This window comes from Sus scrofa, chromosome 9, assembly GCF_054392235.1.
Source record: "Sus scrofa isolate SSC_HxYL_T2T_F1_AM1 chromosome 9, Sscrofa_HxYL_maternal_Yorkshire_Landrace_v2.0, whole genome shotgun sequence".
Classification (NCBI taxonomy): Eukaryota; Metazoa; Chordata; class Mammalia; order Artiodactyla; family Suidae; genus Sus; species Sus scrofa.
Genome location: NC_139391.1, coordinates 47,597,252 through 47,611,927, shown reverse-complemented (window position 1 = coordinate 47,611,927; position 14,676 = coordinate 47,597,252). Strand labels below are relative to the sequence as shown.

Sequence of the window (14,676 nt, the reverse complement as noted above, 5' to 3'; positions counted from 1 at the left end):
AAACCCTTCTTATCTTGTTCAGCCATGTGTCGCCTGCCACAAACTGCAAAACAGAACAACGCCCAAAACCAGCTAGTCTGATTTCAACTGGGGACAGACAGACTCTGTAGTCAGAAGCACCACAATGAAAGAACTCTAACTCACACAGCTGGCCTGGTGGGTCTGCACACTCTACAAAACAAAGCCATACCACATACAGTACTTCAAACTTGAAAGGATCTTTAAAAAGCTACAAAGGCGCTGTTAATTTGCCAAAGGCTCTAGAATCAGCAAAACATACCTACAGTACACTGGAGTTAAGACAGTGAGAAAACAAAATGAGGTGGGTAAGGAACTATTCTATACTCATAACTTTATCAGGCTTCCTACACAGAAATAATACTGAACCAGTACTTTCAGATTTCACCCCAACATATATCCAAATCGGGGACAACTACTCTCCTAAGAGCCAACAGAGGAGTGATATTTACAGAATAAGATATATTTAAAGAAAAAGTAATGCTCCCATATGAACAATTCTTATGAAAAAAAACAAAACAAAACCCCAAACTAGTAGTAAATTCCAAAGAAACACGAATACATACTGTCTCAGAAATACATATTAAGTGGTGTTTAAAGTTTCCTCTCTGAAAATATGTACAATCAAGCAGCACTTGAACTAATTCAAGGATATTAATACCCAAACCAATTTGCAGATTCATCTTATACTTGGAATACTCATCTCTTAATCCTTTGTGCCCAGCACAGCACCTGGCAAAGAACATGCATTAACTGCATGCTTATTGTATATTTATATCTCATCTAAGTTATAGAAAGGATAAAAACCCCAAGACCTTATTTCTAAGATAACGAAAGAGGAAGAAAATTGGAGAAATAAAGATGAAGAAAGGTCATTACTTGGGTGCTTTTAGGAGATTTTCACATAGAATGAATTGGTGACCGTAGGTTCTGTTTCTACAAAATTAAACGCTCCTACTACTGCAATGAAAACTAGTAGGACTACATTAGTACCTAATAAGACTTTTCTACAGGTTCAACAGAGAAAGCAAGAATTGAATGAACCAGAAAAACAATTACCCACACACCCAAGAAAATGATTTCTCAGAGGCAAAATAACCTGAGAGGAAAAGGAATGGGAATAACTTGAGGATATCAAAATAAGCATTGTTGCTATTCATGTTAAGTGTACTCTCAGAGAAGGTGAAAATTAAAATGCATTAAAAAAAACTCAAAAAATAGTTTAAACATTTAATGGACTCTTTTAAGTGAACATTCACGTGATACCGGAAAGCATCAACAGGAAGAGGAAATTCTGTTTTTGGAGTATCTGTTATGGTATGATAATGGAATTTGGCCCTTTTAAAATCAACAAATGAGTCTTACAATTGGGTAAAACTCTCTTATTATGAAATTAAACTACCTTTTGAGCACCACTAATGTTGTATTCATCAAAGTGCTTTCTTTAGCCCCTTACTTCATTTATTTTTTAGTTTGAAGGTTGACCCCCCTCCCCAGAAAAAAAAAAAAAAAAAAAGCTGACTGAAAACTTGGGACCTGGATAATTATGGCAATGTCATCATTAAACTGAAAAACAAAATATAGTAAAAGAATATACTTTTATCGTTAAACCTAATATTCCAAATAACTAAAGAGTAAGGGAACTCCACTTAAACCACAAATAGTCTAGTTCAATTCACCAACCACCACCAAGTAACCTAGGTACATACTACAAAGGACGCACCCAACTCAGCAAATCACCTGCCAGCCTTACTACATAATTCGCTTAAGCTTTATACTCCTTAAATGCAAATGTTTCTGGAAGATGAAATACTAAAAATGCAATAATTAAAATCTAGCCCCATGGTTCCTTGATAACTGCCCCTACCAGGTACTTAGGATTTACTAGTAATTCCAATATTCTGGAAAATTATTAAGATGATCAACACCGTGCAAGTCAATAGGTAAAGGATATCAAACTCATAAATCACGCGGCAGCTTCACAATGTTCACAAAAAAAAATTCCTAAACTGAAGCAGTGTCTATAGGACTACACGAGAGAAGTACAAGCGATGATGCACCAATACCCCAGCCGACTTCGGGCGCTGACCTTCACCCAAAATGACCTCCCTCTGGTCCCAAGATCCGTACAGAATCCTAATGCAAACTACCGACAGAAAAACACAATCATGGCTTTACCTACCCCTCCTCCGAGAATCTGGAGAAAAGTTTCTCTCCAGAAAAAAACAAACAAAACAAAACAAAACAACCCTACATTTCTAAATTCAATCAACCGGGGAACTTGGCAGCAACCCCAGGCTAATTGCAGAGCTCCGAAACAACCCTCTGTGCGATGCCTGTCAACTTCACTGGGCAAAGGCACTCGACAATCACTGACTCTCCTGCTAGGTCGGGCTCCAACCAGGGAGGCTAAGCGCAGGGTGAGCTTCATACCAACCTGTCGGTGATAGTAGACTGTGTGCCACTCATTGGGGCCCTTGGCGAGAGGTCCTCCTTTTATCCAACTTGCATTTTACAGTAACACCTCCACCCCACCCCCGGCGCTCTGGGATCAGGCCCGACTCCGTAAGGGACACAAGAGTCCAACTCAAAACTCCATTCAGGCATCTAGAACGTCCGACTGGAAGGGGTCAAGGAAAGGGGATGGAGATGGGAGCGAGGCAAGTTATCTCCCAAAATAAACCGATCAAGTCCGCCAGAAGGCGAGTCCTAGAGCTAGAGAGCGATCCTCGGGAAGTCACAGGAGAAAACTTCGTCACGGAGAGAAGTCGGCGAGCCTTGGGGAAGGGGGCCCGGGAGTCACTCCCGGGCCGGGGCAGGAGCGGCTCGGGGCTGGGTGTCGGTTCCTCCTCCGCGGTCTCGGGGGCTTGCAAGTCCCCGCCTCCAGGCCCGGCCCGCTGGGCTCCGCTCTCTATCTGGGGCTGCCGGCCGCTCGTGGCCACAGTCTCGGCCGCGTCTCGGGCCGCCCCGCGCCAGGCGCGCGCGGCTCCATGGCCCCGGGCCGGGGAACCCCTCTCGTCCTCGTCGCCGCCCCCACCAGGCTCCGGGCCCCGGGACGAGTGCGGGAGCCGGGGGAGGGGATCCCGCAGCCGGAGGTGACAGGAACCTGATTTCTCAGCGCCGCGGGCTGCTACCCATCCCTCGGAGGCCCCGACTCTTCCGCGGTCAGCACAGGCGGCGGCAGCAGCGGCTCCTCCCCGACGCGCCGGTAGGCGGCGGTTCCCGCGAGGGGCGGAGGTTCCCGTCCGGCCCGGCCTGGAAGTACCGGCTCCGGAGGCCGGCGGCGGCGACGGCGGCGACTCGGAGCGCAGAGCCGGCTCGCCGGGTTGTGGGGCCCTCACGGGGGCGCGCGCGGCGGGTGGAGGAGGCCGCCGATGGTGGGGGGCCGCCCGACAGCCGCGGGCGCGCGCACGGGTTCCGGTTCCGGTTCTGTCTTCCCGGCCCCGGCAGCGTCCAGCGCGAGCGAGCTCACTCTTCCCCTCCCCCGCCGACTTTTTTGGCCTCCTCCCCTCTGACTTCGGGAAGCCGCCTCACCCGGGATCCCTCCGCGGTGCGCGGGGCCGCCCGCGCCGCCCCCGCTTGCCGACCGCGGTTGCGCGTCAACCCGCGCGGACGCCTCCGCCAGCGTCTTGTTGGGGGGAACGAAAAAGTAGTTCGGCGGAGCGGAGGGAGGTGGGGACGGTCTGGTCCCGGGACTCCCACTCGCCAACCCACTGCCGTCCCCAGGAACGCGCGAGTGCCGGATATCTGTACTTCGTAGTCTAGTTTTCGCCAGGGACCGCCAAAGAGCACGTCCCTAATCCAGAGGAATTGAGAAGAAGCTCTTTAGAAATTACCCACCCTCTCGTCCTGGAAACTTGTAGTCTTTAAAGGGAGCATACTTGTTCTTTTTTTCGGAGAACCCTATAGACTGCTTTGGGCCGATGGAAGCGAACTCGTGTCCGGATGCACGGACACCGTTCCATCGTTTGTGAAACAAACCCCAGCACAGAGAAGTTTTGGCCTTGGGCGCTCACCTGGGGCACCTGCTGGCCTCCTCCCAGGATAGGGACCGCCGCGCACAAGTCTTGGCTGCCCACGGAGGGTTGGAGGACGAAAGTGTATGGGACTGGAGAGACGACAGAGTTTGGGAACTGGAGCCAGGATTTCTTCGTATAGTGTTGCTTTTAGGCTGCTGCTCCTGCCTTGGCAAAATGAAATGTTATTATTTGCCAAATTGAGCAAGCATGGTGCTTTCCACAGCGACTTAACAAGCTTGTTGTGGAAAGAAATGGGAGCAAAAAACAAAGTATATTTATCCAGTAAATAGCTTTACAGTTCTCTTTGAAGAGTTCCCAAATATTTTTATTTTTTTTCCCCAGCTGGGTAGATAAACTTAGATATCCATCTACTTTATGATTGCATAATTTGGGATTGTAGCAATTCAAGTACCATGTACAATATATTTCTTCAATTCGGCCTGTAAACATTTGAAGTGGCTGTCTCTTTATCCATCTGTTTTCAGCTTTGAGTTCAAAGCTGTATTGTTGCGTCAAGGTCTTCAACCTTTTTTGTGGAAATCAAGTGCCAAAGCACATCTAATAAACAGTGGATGTGGAGAGGGGAAAGAATTACCTCTTAAAAACGCTGTTGCTAAAAGTCAATCCAAAAGAGTGCATGAAAGGATCATTATCCCTGAATAGATGCATGAGCTAAGGCTGACGTTAGAACCGGGTTAAAAAAAAAAAAAAAGGAAAAGAAAACGATAAACAGAGGCCAAAGATGACTCTTTACTGTTTTGTTTTTAAGTTCAGGGCACAGCCAGCTAATTTTGTAATGTTTATTTTGGGAAAGAATAGAAGCAGATTAGGGTCCCAAGCCACTTTCCTAATGATCAGACCAGGACACATTGCCACCTGCTGGTGTACCCTAACATGATAATTCTATTCTGAAAACTCTTAATTAAATTGCTTATTTTCTATATGTAATTGGAAAGGGCTCCATCAGTCTATATACAATGACCAAAATGCAAACCTTTCCCCCAAACTTTTATCTTTTTTAGACATTCTAAAAAAAGGTTTTTTTGCCCTACTCTAATCATTTTACAGTGTGGGTGTCAAATTAATTGGACCCAATGACTCATCAAATCATGCATTTTAAAAATGAGCTCCCTCTTCCCTTCAAGAATGCCTCACTACACGAGCTTCAGGGATAAAAACAAACTGGGAAAGTTTCCTAATTCACCTTCTCTTCCTTGCATACAAAACCTCTTGGCAGGCTGCTTTCATAATCTTTCCAAACTTAAACAGACCCAAAGTTCTAGCTGTGAGCAAGGAGGGCATTTGCTGTGGGAATGCTTCAGAAGATGGTAAGCAAAGGATTTAATTAAGCCAGTGGTTATTCATTCCAGAGCTATTTTTTGTAGTGATGAAAATCTATATTCTCGGACAAAGCTCTAAGAGTAAAAATATGTCCAAACGCTTCTTTACAGCTGTTGGTAGCTCTGGACTGTTCTGAAGTCCCTGCATCAGAATACCTTCAGAAGAGTCATGACAATTTAGGCAGAATGCACTCCAAAGGAACATTAGTCCTTTACCTAGAAAAATGACTGGTGACACTATCTCCTGCGCATGCTCTTTGAGGAGGTTTTCCAAAGGGGTTCATTCCAAACCAAATCCTCATATCCTCATCCATGCTTTCAACCTGCCTGCTCAATTCCTACTACATGTCTAACACCATTTCAGGTATGGGAGCACAGTCTGAAGAAGGCCAAATACCCTGTCTTCATGAACCCAACTGGACATCATCATGTTCAAGGCAGCTGCTCAAACAGGTGGGCAAAATAAAAAAGAAATTAAGTCCCCACCCCCACCATTCTTTGGCAAAGTATTTTCTGAATGTGGATGGTTGCCTCAAAAAGTGAACAGTGTTAGGAATGGTGGATGATAAGAGCAGCAAAAAGGTATTTCACCGATAAGTATAAATATGGGTCAACATTTCTGTAGGCCAAACACCTTTTTTTTTTTCTTTTTTAACTCCCTGGCAGAAATACAACCACAACGATATAAAGCCAGACTCCGGGTTGATAAAAAGTTGTTTATTTTTATAAAATTTAGTACAAATCTTATTGAAATATAAATTCTTTTTGAGCAGTATTATTATTACATAGTAATCTAAATGCAAATAAGTCCTTCATTTGTGCGACCATACCACATGTTGATTAACTCTTCATTTACCTGCCATGTAAAAATGCTGCATTTTAACTGCCAAGTCACCTTCATGTCACATTTTTCTCTCAGCGAGGCTCCTTCAGAGTTATCAGCTACAGGATCAGGACAAGCTGGAATAAGGGGTGCTCCTTCTCCCCAAAAGAGCAAGATCTGCAATCCCTTCACTTCTGAGGCATAAGGAGAAAAGAGCTGGTACCAGATTAAGTCTATTCATTTGCGTGGTATGGGACAGATTTTGCACTGTTCCAAAACTCAAGAGCTAGCTTTTTCTTTTTCTTTTTTTTGCACCAAGCCACTTTTTTTTTTTTCTTTTTTTAAACTAAGCTTTTGCTAAAATCAGCATTGCCCAGCATTCTCCTTTGACCACAGTTTTGTTGGAAAGAAGCTAACCAGTATTTCAGGGATACTGATCATAGGGGAAAAAAAAAAAAAAGAAAAAAGAGATGGAGATGTTATTGCCAGATTATGCTCATGTCCAGCAAATCTCCTTAACCAAATGACAGTCATTTTAAAAGACCTATAGTTAGCATGTCTTTAAAGCTGCTTTTCCCAGGGCAATGATGACCTCATGTGGTTCCAACCACTCAGTAGTGCCTGGACAATGACATCCACTTTCAAAACCACTCATTAGGCTAGGATTACAAGTGACCATCGAATGGGCTGACACTTCCTACTGACCTCCAGTCTGGACCTCAGCAGCCCCATACCTCTGCTCATCAACTGAGCTACTTGGTCACCACTGGCCTCAGTAACACAATTGAATGAATAAATAAACCACAAACAAACAAATAACACTTTTTTTTTCATAAAAGCCCTAGATTAAAGACCTGAATTAATAAAACACCACCTCTGTCTCTATATGATACACAACAGGGTATTTCCTTTATTGACAACAGGGTTTAAAGAGCAAACAAGTCATCTGCCCAAATGATCTGGCAGGTGCAGATTCTTGCTTTTCCTAGGTAAGATGAGAGACTGTTGCACTAAGAAATATTGTTTCCTCCCCAAACAGGCCTTGTCATAATATACTGTCCAGAGAACATGGCACCTTTTCCAGAGAAAAAGTAGTAACAGGACAAACACGGGATGTATCTGAAATGGAAAAAAAAAAAAAAAAAAAAAAAAATAGCCTCATCACCCTGAGGCCAGGACATTTGGTCTTTGGTTCTAGTTTGCAGTATGTATAGCAGAGCTGAAACCTGAACTGGCATCTCGAGCCCGGTGGAATCCACATGGTAAATCCCAATGGAATTCAGTCACAGCCTCTCATGCCTAGGAGATTAATGCACAAAAGCCCTGAGAACTGGCATAGTTTTCCTGGTAGGGCAGAACCCGTACAACAGGACTCGGTAAATCTGCCTGCACCTCATTCATCTCTCATCCAAAGCTCTAGCTCTATGGTTTCTGTGCAGCAATAAGTAAAGAAAGCAGGCCTGAACTGCTGTCCGTGGAAAGGACTGTTTGCAAGGTCAGCCCGTGGCTGGCATCTGGGGACTTTGTCGAGAGAGCTCCCACATTAATGCTAAGAATGGCTCACTGGGCCTAAAACTGTTTGTGCAAACGAAACAGTTCACAGTGAATACCTCCTTTGCTTCTGGGAGTCAAGAAAAGGCTGACCTCTGCACGCCGGGCCAAGGCTACCTACATGATCAACCCCCAGTTAAAACCTTGGGTACCAAGTCTCTAGCAAGCTTCCTTGATAGACATTTCACACATATTGTGAATGAAGCATTGCTAGAGGAATTAAGCACATCCTGTGTGATCCCCCTGGGAAAGGGCTCGGGAAGCTTGGGCCTGGTTTCCCTTGTACTCTGCTCCAGTTCCCTTTGCTGATCTCTCCTTGTATCCTTTGGCTCTGATAAATCAAAGTTATGAGTACAAATAAGGGCTGAGTCCTATGAGTATTCCTGGTGAAGCCCCAAGCCCGAGGGTGATCTTGGGGACCTCAAGTATAGGAAGTCCTCTATGGTATATACCAAGTAGATGGTATAGGGAGGCTCAGGAAGTAGCCCCCTACCACTGCCATAGTTTCACTCCCATCCTTCTCTCATCCTTTTACCCCGCCCCCAATTTCAAATCCCTGATCTAATGCTCGGAATGCCAAAGGCATGCATCTTCCTGAAAGTCCCTTGCGTTATAATAAATGGGGAGCATTTCTTTCAGTCGCTATGTGGAATGCAGGAAAAAGCAATTGTTGAAGGAGTCACTGCTCAAAGGAATAAAGAAGAAATAGCACTAATCTTTTTTGAGTTCCTTTCTAAGCTGTCTAATCAGCAAGCCTCCCGGGGACAGAGGAGCTGGGGTCACCACAAACTAAAAGGAAGCAGATCTGACTGACTTACACCCGCTGCTGGGTAGTCTCACTTTCTATAGCTGCACTGCTGTAGAAGTCAGAGTTTTAATACTGGGATGTGTTCAGCTTGAAGACCAACCAAAATGATCAAAACATTGAGCCCTTTTTTGAAACCTAAGTTTGTTATAAGCATGATTCCATAATAGCCATATCTCCAACCTGGTTCCCATGGCTGACTTAACCCATTCCAGTGTCTGGAGCCAGTCTTGGCTAGTGCATCTTGAGGTGTCCGTTATGTCTCAGCTGCCGTTCCTCACTCCGCCGGCTTCTCCAGGCATGGTACTTCTTGATGCTTTTCCTCCATGCAAAGCGCCAGATGCTAAACATGAAACACCAAGAGACAACGTACATCGCTACTCCCCCAACCTTCACAAACCACCTGGGCTTGGATGAGACCATTTCACAGAAGAGGAGGCGAGATCCTACGCCAATCCTCACGCCAGTGAACAGAGCCACAAAGAGGAAATCCACCACATCTCCAGTGAAACTATGGTAATGGCCCGTTTCACGAAGAAACCAGCGCATCTGTAGCAAGGGATTGGTAATCTCGCTTCCAAAGAGGACTGCATTGACCTCTGTGCCTGACTCTCCAAGCACCAGGGCCATGATGATGCCCAAGATACTCAGTGTGTGGTGAGCCAGCATCAGGGCACCCTCAGACTGGAAGTAGATGCACCAGCCCAAGTCGAAGATGAAGTAGCCCAAGGTGAGACAGAGAACGTGCACTTGAAGAGGTGTATTGGGAGAGCCTGAAATAAACCAGGACAGAAATAAATTGAGTGGCTAGGAATTGTGCTGTCTTACCCAAGGATCATTTTTTTTTTTTTAGGGCCGCACCCGCACCATATGGAAGTTCCCAGGCTAGGGGTCAAATCAGAGTTGTAGGTACGGACCTACACCACAGCCACAGCAAAGCCAGATCCAAGCCGCATCTGCAACCTGCAGCACAGCTCAAAGCAACACCGGATCCTTAACCCACTGAGTGAGGCCAGGGATCCAACCTGCATCCTCATGGATACCAGTCAGATTTGCTTCTGCTGAGCCATAACTAGAACTCCTACCCAGGGATCTTATGCTGCTCTTTCTCCAGCCTTTTCACTCGCTGAGTACAAAAACAATGGCAGGCCCATGCTTTGTAAGGACAATCAAAAAAAGACTAAAATCTACCACTGTGGTCTTTATCAAACCAAACAATGTTACAGACCCCAAAAAATGTTGTTCTGATAAATCAGATCTCAATGAGTGATGTGAGTACCAACAATTATTTCAGCATCCTCTCTGTGTAGCAAGTTATTTTGTTCTTTTGATTAAAATCCTACACAGTCTTTTTCTTTTCTTTCTTTCTTTTTTTTAACCAGCTAAATGTCGGTTTCCAGACTCTTTTTTTCCCCAGGGCTGCATCCGCAGCACAGGGAAGTTCTCAGGCTAGGGGAACTGCAGCTGCCAACCTACACTGCTTCCACAGCAACGCCAGATCCAAGCCACATGTGCAACCTACACCACAGCTCACGACAAAGCTGGATCCTTAACCCACTGATAGAAGCCAGGGATCAAACCCGCATCCTCATGGACACTAGGCAGGTTCAATACCACTGAGCCACAGTGGGAACTCCCAGACTCTTTTAGTTATTCTTTCCCAAATGTCAGCTTAATTTCTTAGCCTAATAGGTTAGGTTATTGGACACTGGCAGCCCTAACCTGTCTTGAAAGTGGACTCTGCAGAGAACCCCAGAAGTTAGTATGTTCCGACATTCAAGAACATAGGATGCAAAGACCTAACATGTTTGAGTTCAGTGAGAATCTTCATATAGGAGTTTCTGTTGTGGCTCAGCAGTAACGAATCTGACTAGTATCCATGAGGACGCAGGTTTGATCTCTGGTCTTGTTCAGTGGGTTAAGGATCTGGTGTTGCCATGAGCTGCACTGTAGGTCGCAGATGCGGCTTGGGATCCTGCGTTGCTGTGGCTGTGGTGTAGGCGGCAGCTGTAGCTCCGATTCAACCCCTAGCCTGGGAATTTCCATATGCTGCGCCCTAAAAAAAAAAAAAAAAAAAAAATGCCCAAAAAAAAAGACTCTTCATAAAGCTTAAGAGTTGCTTCCTATCAGTTGGACAGTTCGGGGGAAAATTCAGAAGCTCAGTATGGGAATCTAAGGAAATTAGAAAAAAAAAAAAAGAATCTCAGGAATTAAAAAAAAAATCATAGTTGAAGAGACTCATGGACTGAATTACGTCCCCCCAAAAGTCATATGTTGAATTCCTAAACTCCGGTACCTCAAAATGTGACTGTGTTTTAAAATAGAGCCTTTAAATGGGTAGTTAAATTAAAATAGGGTCGTTTGGGTGTTACCCTTATACAGCAAGGACATTAGGACTTAGGCACCAAAGAAGACCACAGAAGACACAGCAAGAAGGCAGCTATTTGCAAGCAAAGGAATGAAGCCTCGGAAGAAATCAAACCCGCCAACACCTTGATCTTGGACTTCTAGCCTCTGGAATTGTGAGAAAATCAGTCTCTCTTGTTTGAGTTACCCAATCTATAGTATTTTGTTAAAACAGCTCCAGCAAATGAATTCAAGGGGATACAGTTCCTATATTCTAAGAAGTACCACTTGTACATCTTAGTACATTTTTAATTAAAAATTAATACAGATGCCCCAAATAATAAGGCATAGGTTAAATAAAGGATGGTAAATGCACACAGCATAATATGTAACAACTGAAAAGGATACAGAAGATATATATATATACACAGACGTGGAAAGATGATGTCCCTTGAATATAAAATCAAGTAAAAACTGCAGGTTACCAAAAAGTATGTATAATACAGTCATCACTTTCTGGGGGTGGTGGAAGATGTTGATATTGGCTTTTTTTTTTTTTTTGCTCTTTAGGGCCACACCTGCAGCATATGGTGGTTCCCAGGCTAGGGGTCAAGTCGAATCTATAGCTGCTGGCCTACACCACAGCCACAGCAATCAGGATCCGAGCCAAATCTGTGACCTACACCACAGTGCATGGTAATGCCAGATCCTTAACCCACTGAGCAAGGTCAGGGATTGAACCTGCCACCTCATGGTTACCAGTCGGATTAGTTTCTGCTGTGCCACAACGGGAACTCCAATATTGGCTTTTTAAACACATTTCAAGTGATTAAATTGTAACGAGCAATTAAAATGTTTTAAAAACAGTCATGAAAAGCAGAAGCAAGAGGTGACACAATATCAGAGTTAACAATCCAGACAGATGCAGACTCCCTATATACATTATAATTGTAATTATTCTTCCATGTTCTTCAGTATTATACAAATTCTGTAAAAGTCCCATCCTTCTAAGACTACCCCCAAAACATAAATTCCTAAGGGAAAATTCTCTGATGTCTCCCACCTACCTGGGTGGGTAAAAGGCCAAGGGCCATCAATGAAGCCAATGTAAGCTGAGAGACCTATTGAGAGGACTCCGTGGGTGAATGTAACCAGCCGGCAGCTCCACTCATAGCTTCGGTGCTTATTCAGGCGACAGAAAGAAATGTAGAGGGAGAGCCAGCCCCCCAGGCTGCACAGCACCTGCAGACACAGAGCTAAGGCCATCCTACGGTGAAAAGACCAAAACCAGAAAGACAAAGGATGCACCCTAAGAAAACAGCATTGGGTCATTGGGTCTTCATTTCTACTATAACATCGGAATTTATAGCACAAAAACACTGCCTTCACAGAAGCACTTCTTCCTTATCTACACAGCCAAGAGCCTTTGACTAAAGTGTGACTGTATTTCTGATTCTGCCTTCCTTAGAGATAGCTGGTCAAACTGTAAACTGAAAAGCAGGAACTCCATTCTGAGTTAGTAGATGGTCTGATATAACATGTTTTGATGAGTAAATTTCAGTAATAACCCCTGTGATGACTGACCTTGGGCTACAATACACAAGTAATATAATATGTGTATTAGATAAGGTGTTTGTATTTCAAAAATCTCAATAAGAAGCTCTCAGGAAAAAATAACCCTCCACCACTTGTGAGCTCTGCTAGAAGTCATATGACACATGGAAGTCTGATGTGGTTTTAAGCTGATATTAAACTCAACTGAAGTTTGGGTTTGGATCACAGGTTTATTAGTCAAAATCGAAACTAGATATAAACTTAAAGATAAAACTAAACAAAGCCCCAGATATTTTGTAAGTGGGAAGAAACAAAACAAAACAAAAAACCCTCCTAGTTCTTATTCAGTTCTGAAAGTCCACTCAAGAATTGACAAGAGAGAAGCAGAATTTTGAGGTAAAAGTGGGGGGTTTTCACTGAGATAAAAAAATATCTTTAAGGTAATTATTTAATTAAAAGTGAAACAAAGTCAGAAAGCTACACTTTGAAATTTTCACTGGTGATAAATGTATGAGGACAAGAATGAGCGTAATGGAGTCGATAGACAGGATAAAATCTGAAAATAACCAAGATGTCCTTATTAATATTTATTAGCTCCTCTATTGAAAGTACAACAAAAAATGTAAAAAAACATTTCAGATATGTCTCATCGCAGCAGAAATTTTCTGCATGGCTACACTTTTGCTTAACTCTATTCTGACAAGTGAAATAGTATCTGCAGACCAACACACTTCAATACACAAGCCACTCCCAAGAATGCTATCCAGAGAGGGCTTTATGAAGGTCAAGTGCTGTTCAGCTTTCATGTGAAATCAGATTTCTATTCATGAAAACAGTAGGTGCTGATCTCTGACCAGAGTTCCAATTCTGTCTCTGACCCTAAGTAGCCATAAGAGTGTGGACAAATGACTTTCATATCTTGAGCCTGTTTAAAAAGGGGGGGGGGGCGATTAGAAAAGAAAAAAAGGATTGAAAAAACTCTATAACCCGGCCCAGTTCTGACAAGGAGTTCTGAGATAATTCTGTAAAACATCCAGGCCCAATTTTCAGAGCAAGGGCCAGAAGTACAAAGTACCCAGAGTGAAAAGAACTGTCCTCTCTCACTTCCTTCTAAAGGCCAGGGTCACCGGCCAGTAATGCGGATCAGCTCATTTGGATATGCCGATTAGTATTTTTAGAGCCTTCTTCCCTGAATCCTAATTCCCTGGCAGAACAGAAGAAACAGTAGCCCATTTACAAAAAAAATACTTAAATAAAAGAACAGACATTTGTAAATGGCACATACAACTCTGTGACCTTGGGAAAGTCACTCCATCTCTGCATTTCAGCTTTTTACTATTGGGTGAAAGAAAGCAAGGTATTCAGATGGCCGACGGCCATTCCAACTCAAAATTCCCAGGCTCCTGTCCTCGCTCCTCCGGTCCAGGGCCACATACGGGAGGAGGAGCGCTGGGCGGGCCCACCTGGCTCTGCGCCCCGGAGCAGGCGTGGCTGGAGCTAGCAGCACCCTGACATCTGACCGGCACCGCGAGCGCATCTCCCCGGGAAGTGCCTACCCACTGCGGCCACGCCCGGCTCGGGCGCACCTGGACCCGGACCGTTATGCCAGCAACCCGCCTGGTGCCCAAAGACCAGAGGAGCCCTCCTCCCCTCAGAGACCAGCCCAGGCCATCTGCCCTCTCCTTTCCCCGCAGCGGGGCCGGGCGGGCCGGGGAGCCCAGCTCCGGAACCCAGCCCGGCTGCGAGAGGTTCGCGCAGCGCAATTACCTGGCCAAGCGCCCCGGATAGCCTTGGGCGCCTCGGTCCCAGCGCTCAGGGCCCGGATCTCAGGAGCAGGAAGCAGCGGAAAGAAGGAGAGAGGATGAGGCTCTGACGGCTGCAGAGGAGGAGTCGGGGGTCTAGGGGCACCTGCTGGCTGGGAGGACGGAACGCAGAGCCAGAGCTGGACCGTGGGTGTTCAGAAAGCTGGTGGGAGGGTCCTCCTTCCTCGCACAGGCCTGGGAGGGGCGGGGGCGGGAGAGTATGGTGATGACCTAGTGGTGACGTGAGACCTGTGGGCTGTTGCCCTTGCTTACTTGTTTGCTTGCTGTCCGTCTGTTTGAATAATTACCCATCCCTCTGCCCCATCTAATCCCCACAGTGGGACAGCCCATCCAAAAACCAGTTGTAGAGCACCTACTAAGTGCTTTCACCTCTACTAGGCACTCTGAGAAATGTAAG

General features: G+C 45.1%; 2 protein-coding genes across 7 annotated transcripts in view; both read right to left on the bottom strand.

Annotated features, from left to right (window-relative positions):
- ARHGEF12 (Rho guanine nucleotide exchange factor 12) overlaps positions 1–14,284 on the bottom strand; it is a 156,036-nt gene extending 141,752 nt beyond the window's left edge. For 4 of the 5 annotated variants that reach the window (XM_021062982.2, XM_021062984.2, XM_021062983.2 and 1 more), the window contains exon 1: positions 2,456–3,357. In XM_021062982.2, coding sequence (XP_020918641.1) covers positions 2,456–2,487 — 32 coding nt within the window. In that variant the 5' untranslated portion in view covers positions 2,488–3,357. Of the gene's footprint in view, positions 1–2,455; positions 3,358–4,034; positions 4,199–6,233; positions 6,395–8,739; positions 8,900–14,223 lie in introns of those variants that run through there. The other variant, XM_013979482.3, reaches the window with a different exon arrangement.
- TLCD5 (TLC domain containing 5) lies at positions 6,080–14,284 on the bottom strand. 2 transcript variants are annotated; one of them, XM_021062988.2, is made up of 3 exons: positions 14,224–14,284; positions 11,970–12,169; positions 6,080–9,329 (listed from the first exon to the last, which is right to left on the bottom strand). In XM_021062988.2, the coding sequence occupies exons 2-3, from the start codon at positions 12,166–12,168 to the stop codon at positions 8,791–8,793; spliced, it is 738 nt and encodes a 245-aa protein (XP_020918647.1). In that variant the 5' UTR covers position 12,169; positions 14,224–14,284; the 3' UTR covers positions 6,080–8,790. The 2 variants fall into 2 exon arrangements, with proteins under 2 accessions (XP_020918647.1, XP_020918646.1); XM_021062987.2 differs by lacking the exon at positions 14,224–14,284 and having other exon boundaries at positions 11,970–12,360.
- Positions 14,285–14,676: the final 392 nt, after the last annotated feature.

Excerpts from the sequence above, each read along its gene's own strand:
- TLCD5 (XM_021062987.2), bottom strand. The coding sequence starts at position 12,234 with ATGACCCAATGCTGTTTTCTTAGGGTGCATCCTTTGTCTTTCTGGTTT. Across the intron at positions 9,330-11,969 it reads TTGGCCTTTTACCCACCCAG|GCTCTCCCAATACACCTCTT; the intron begins GTAGGTGGGAGA and ends GGTTTATTTCAG.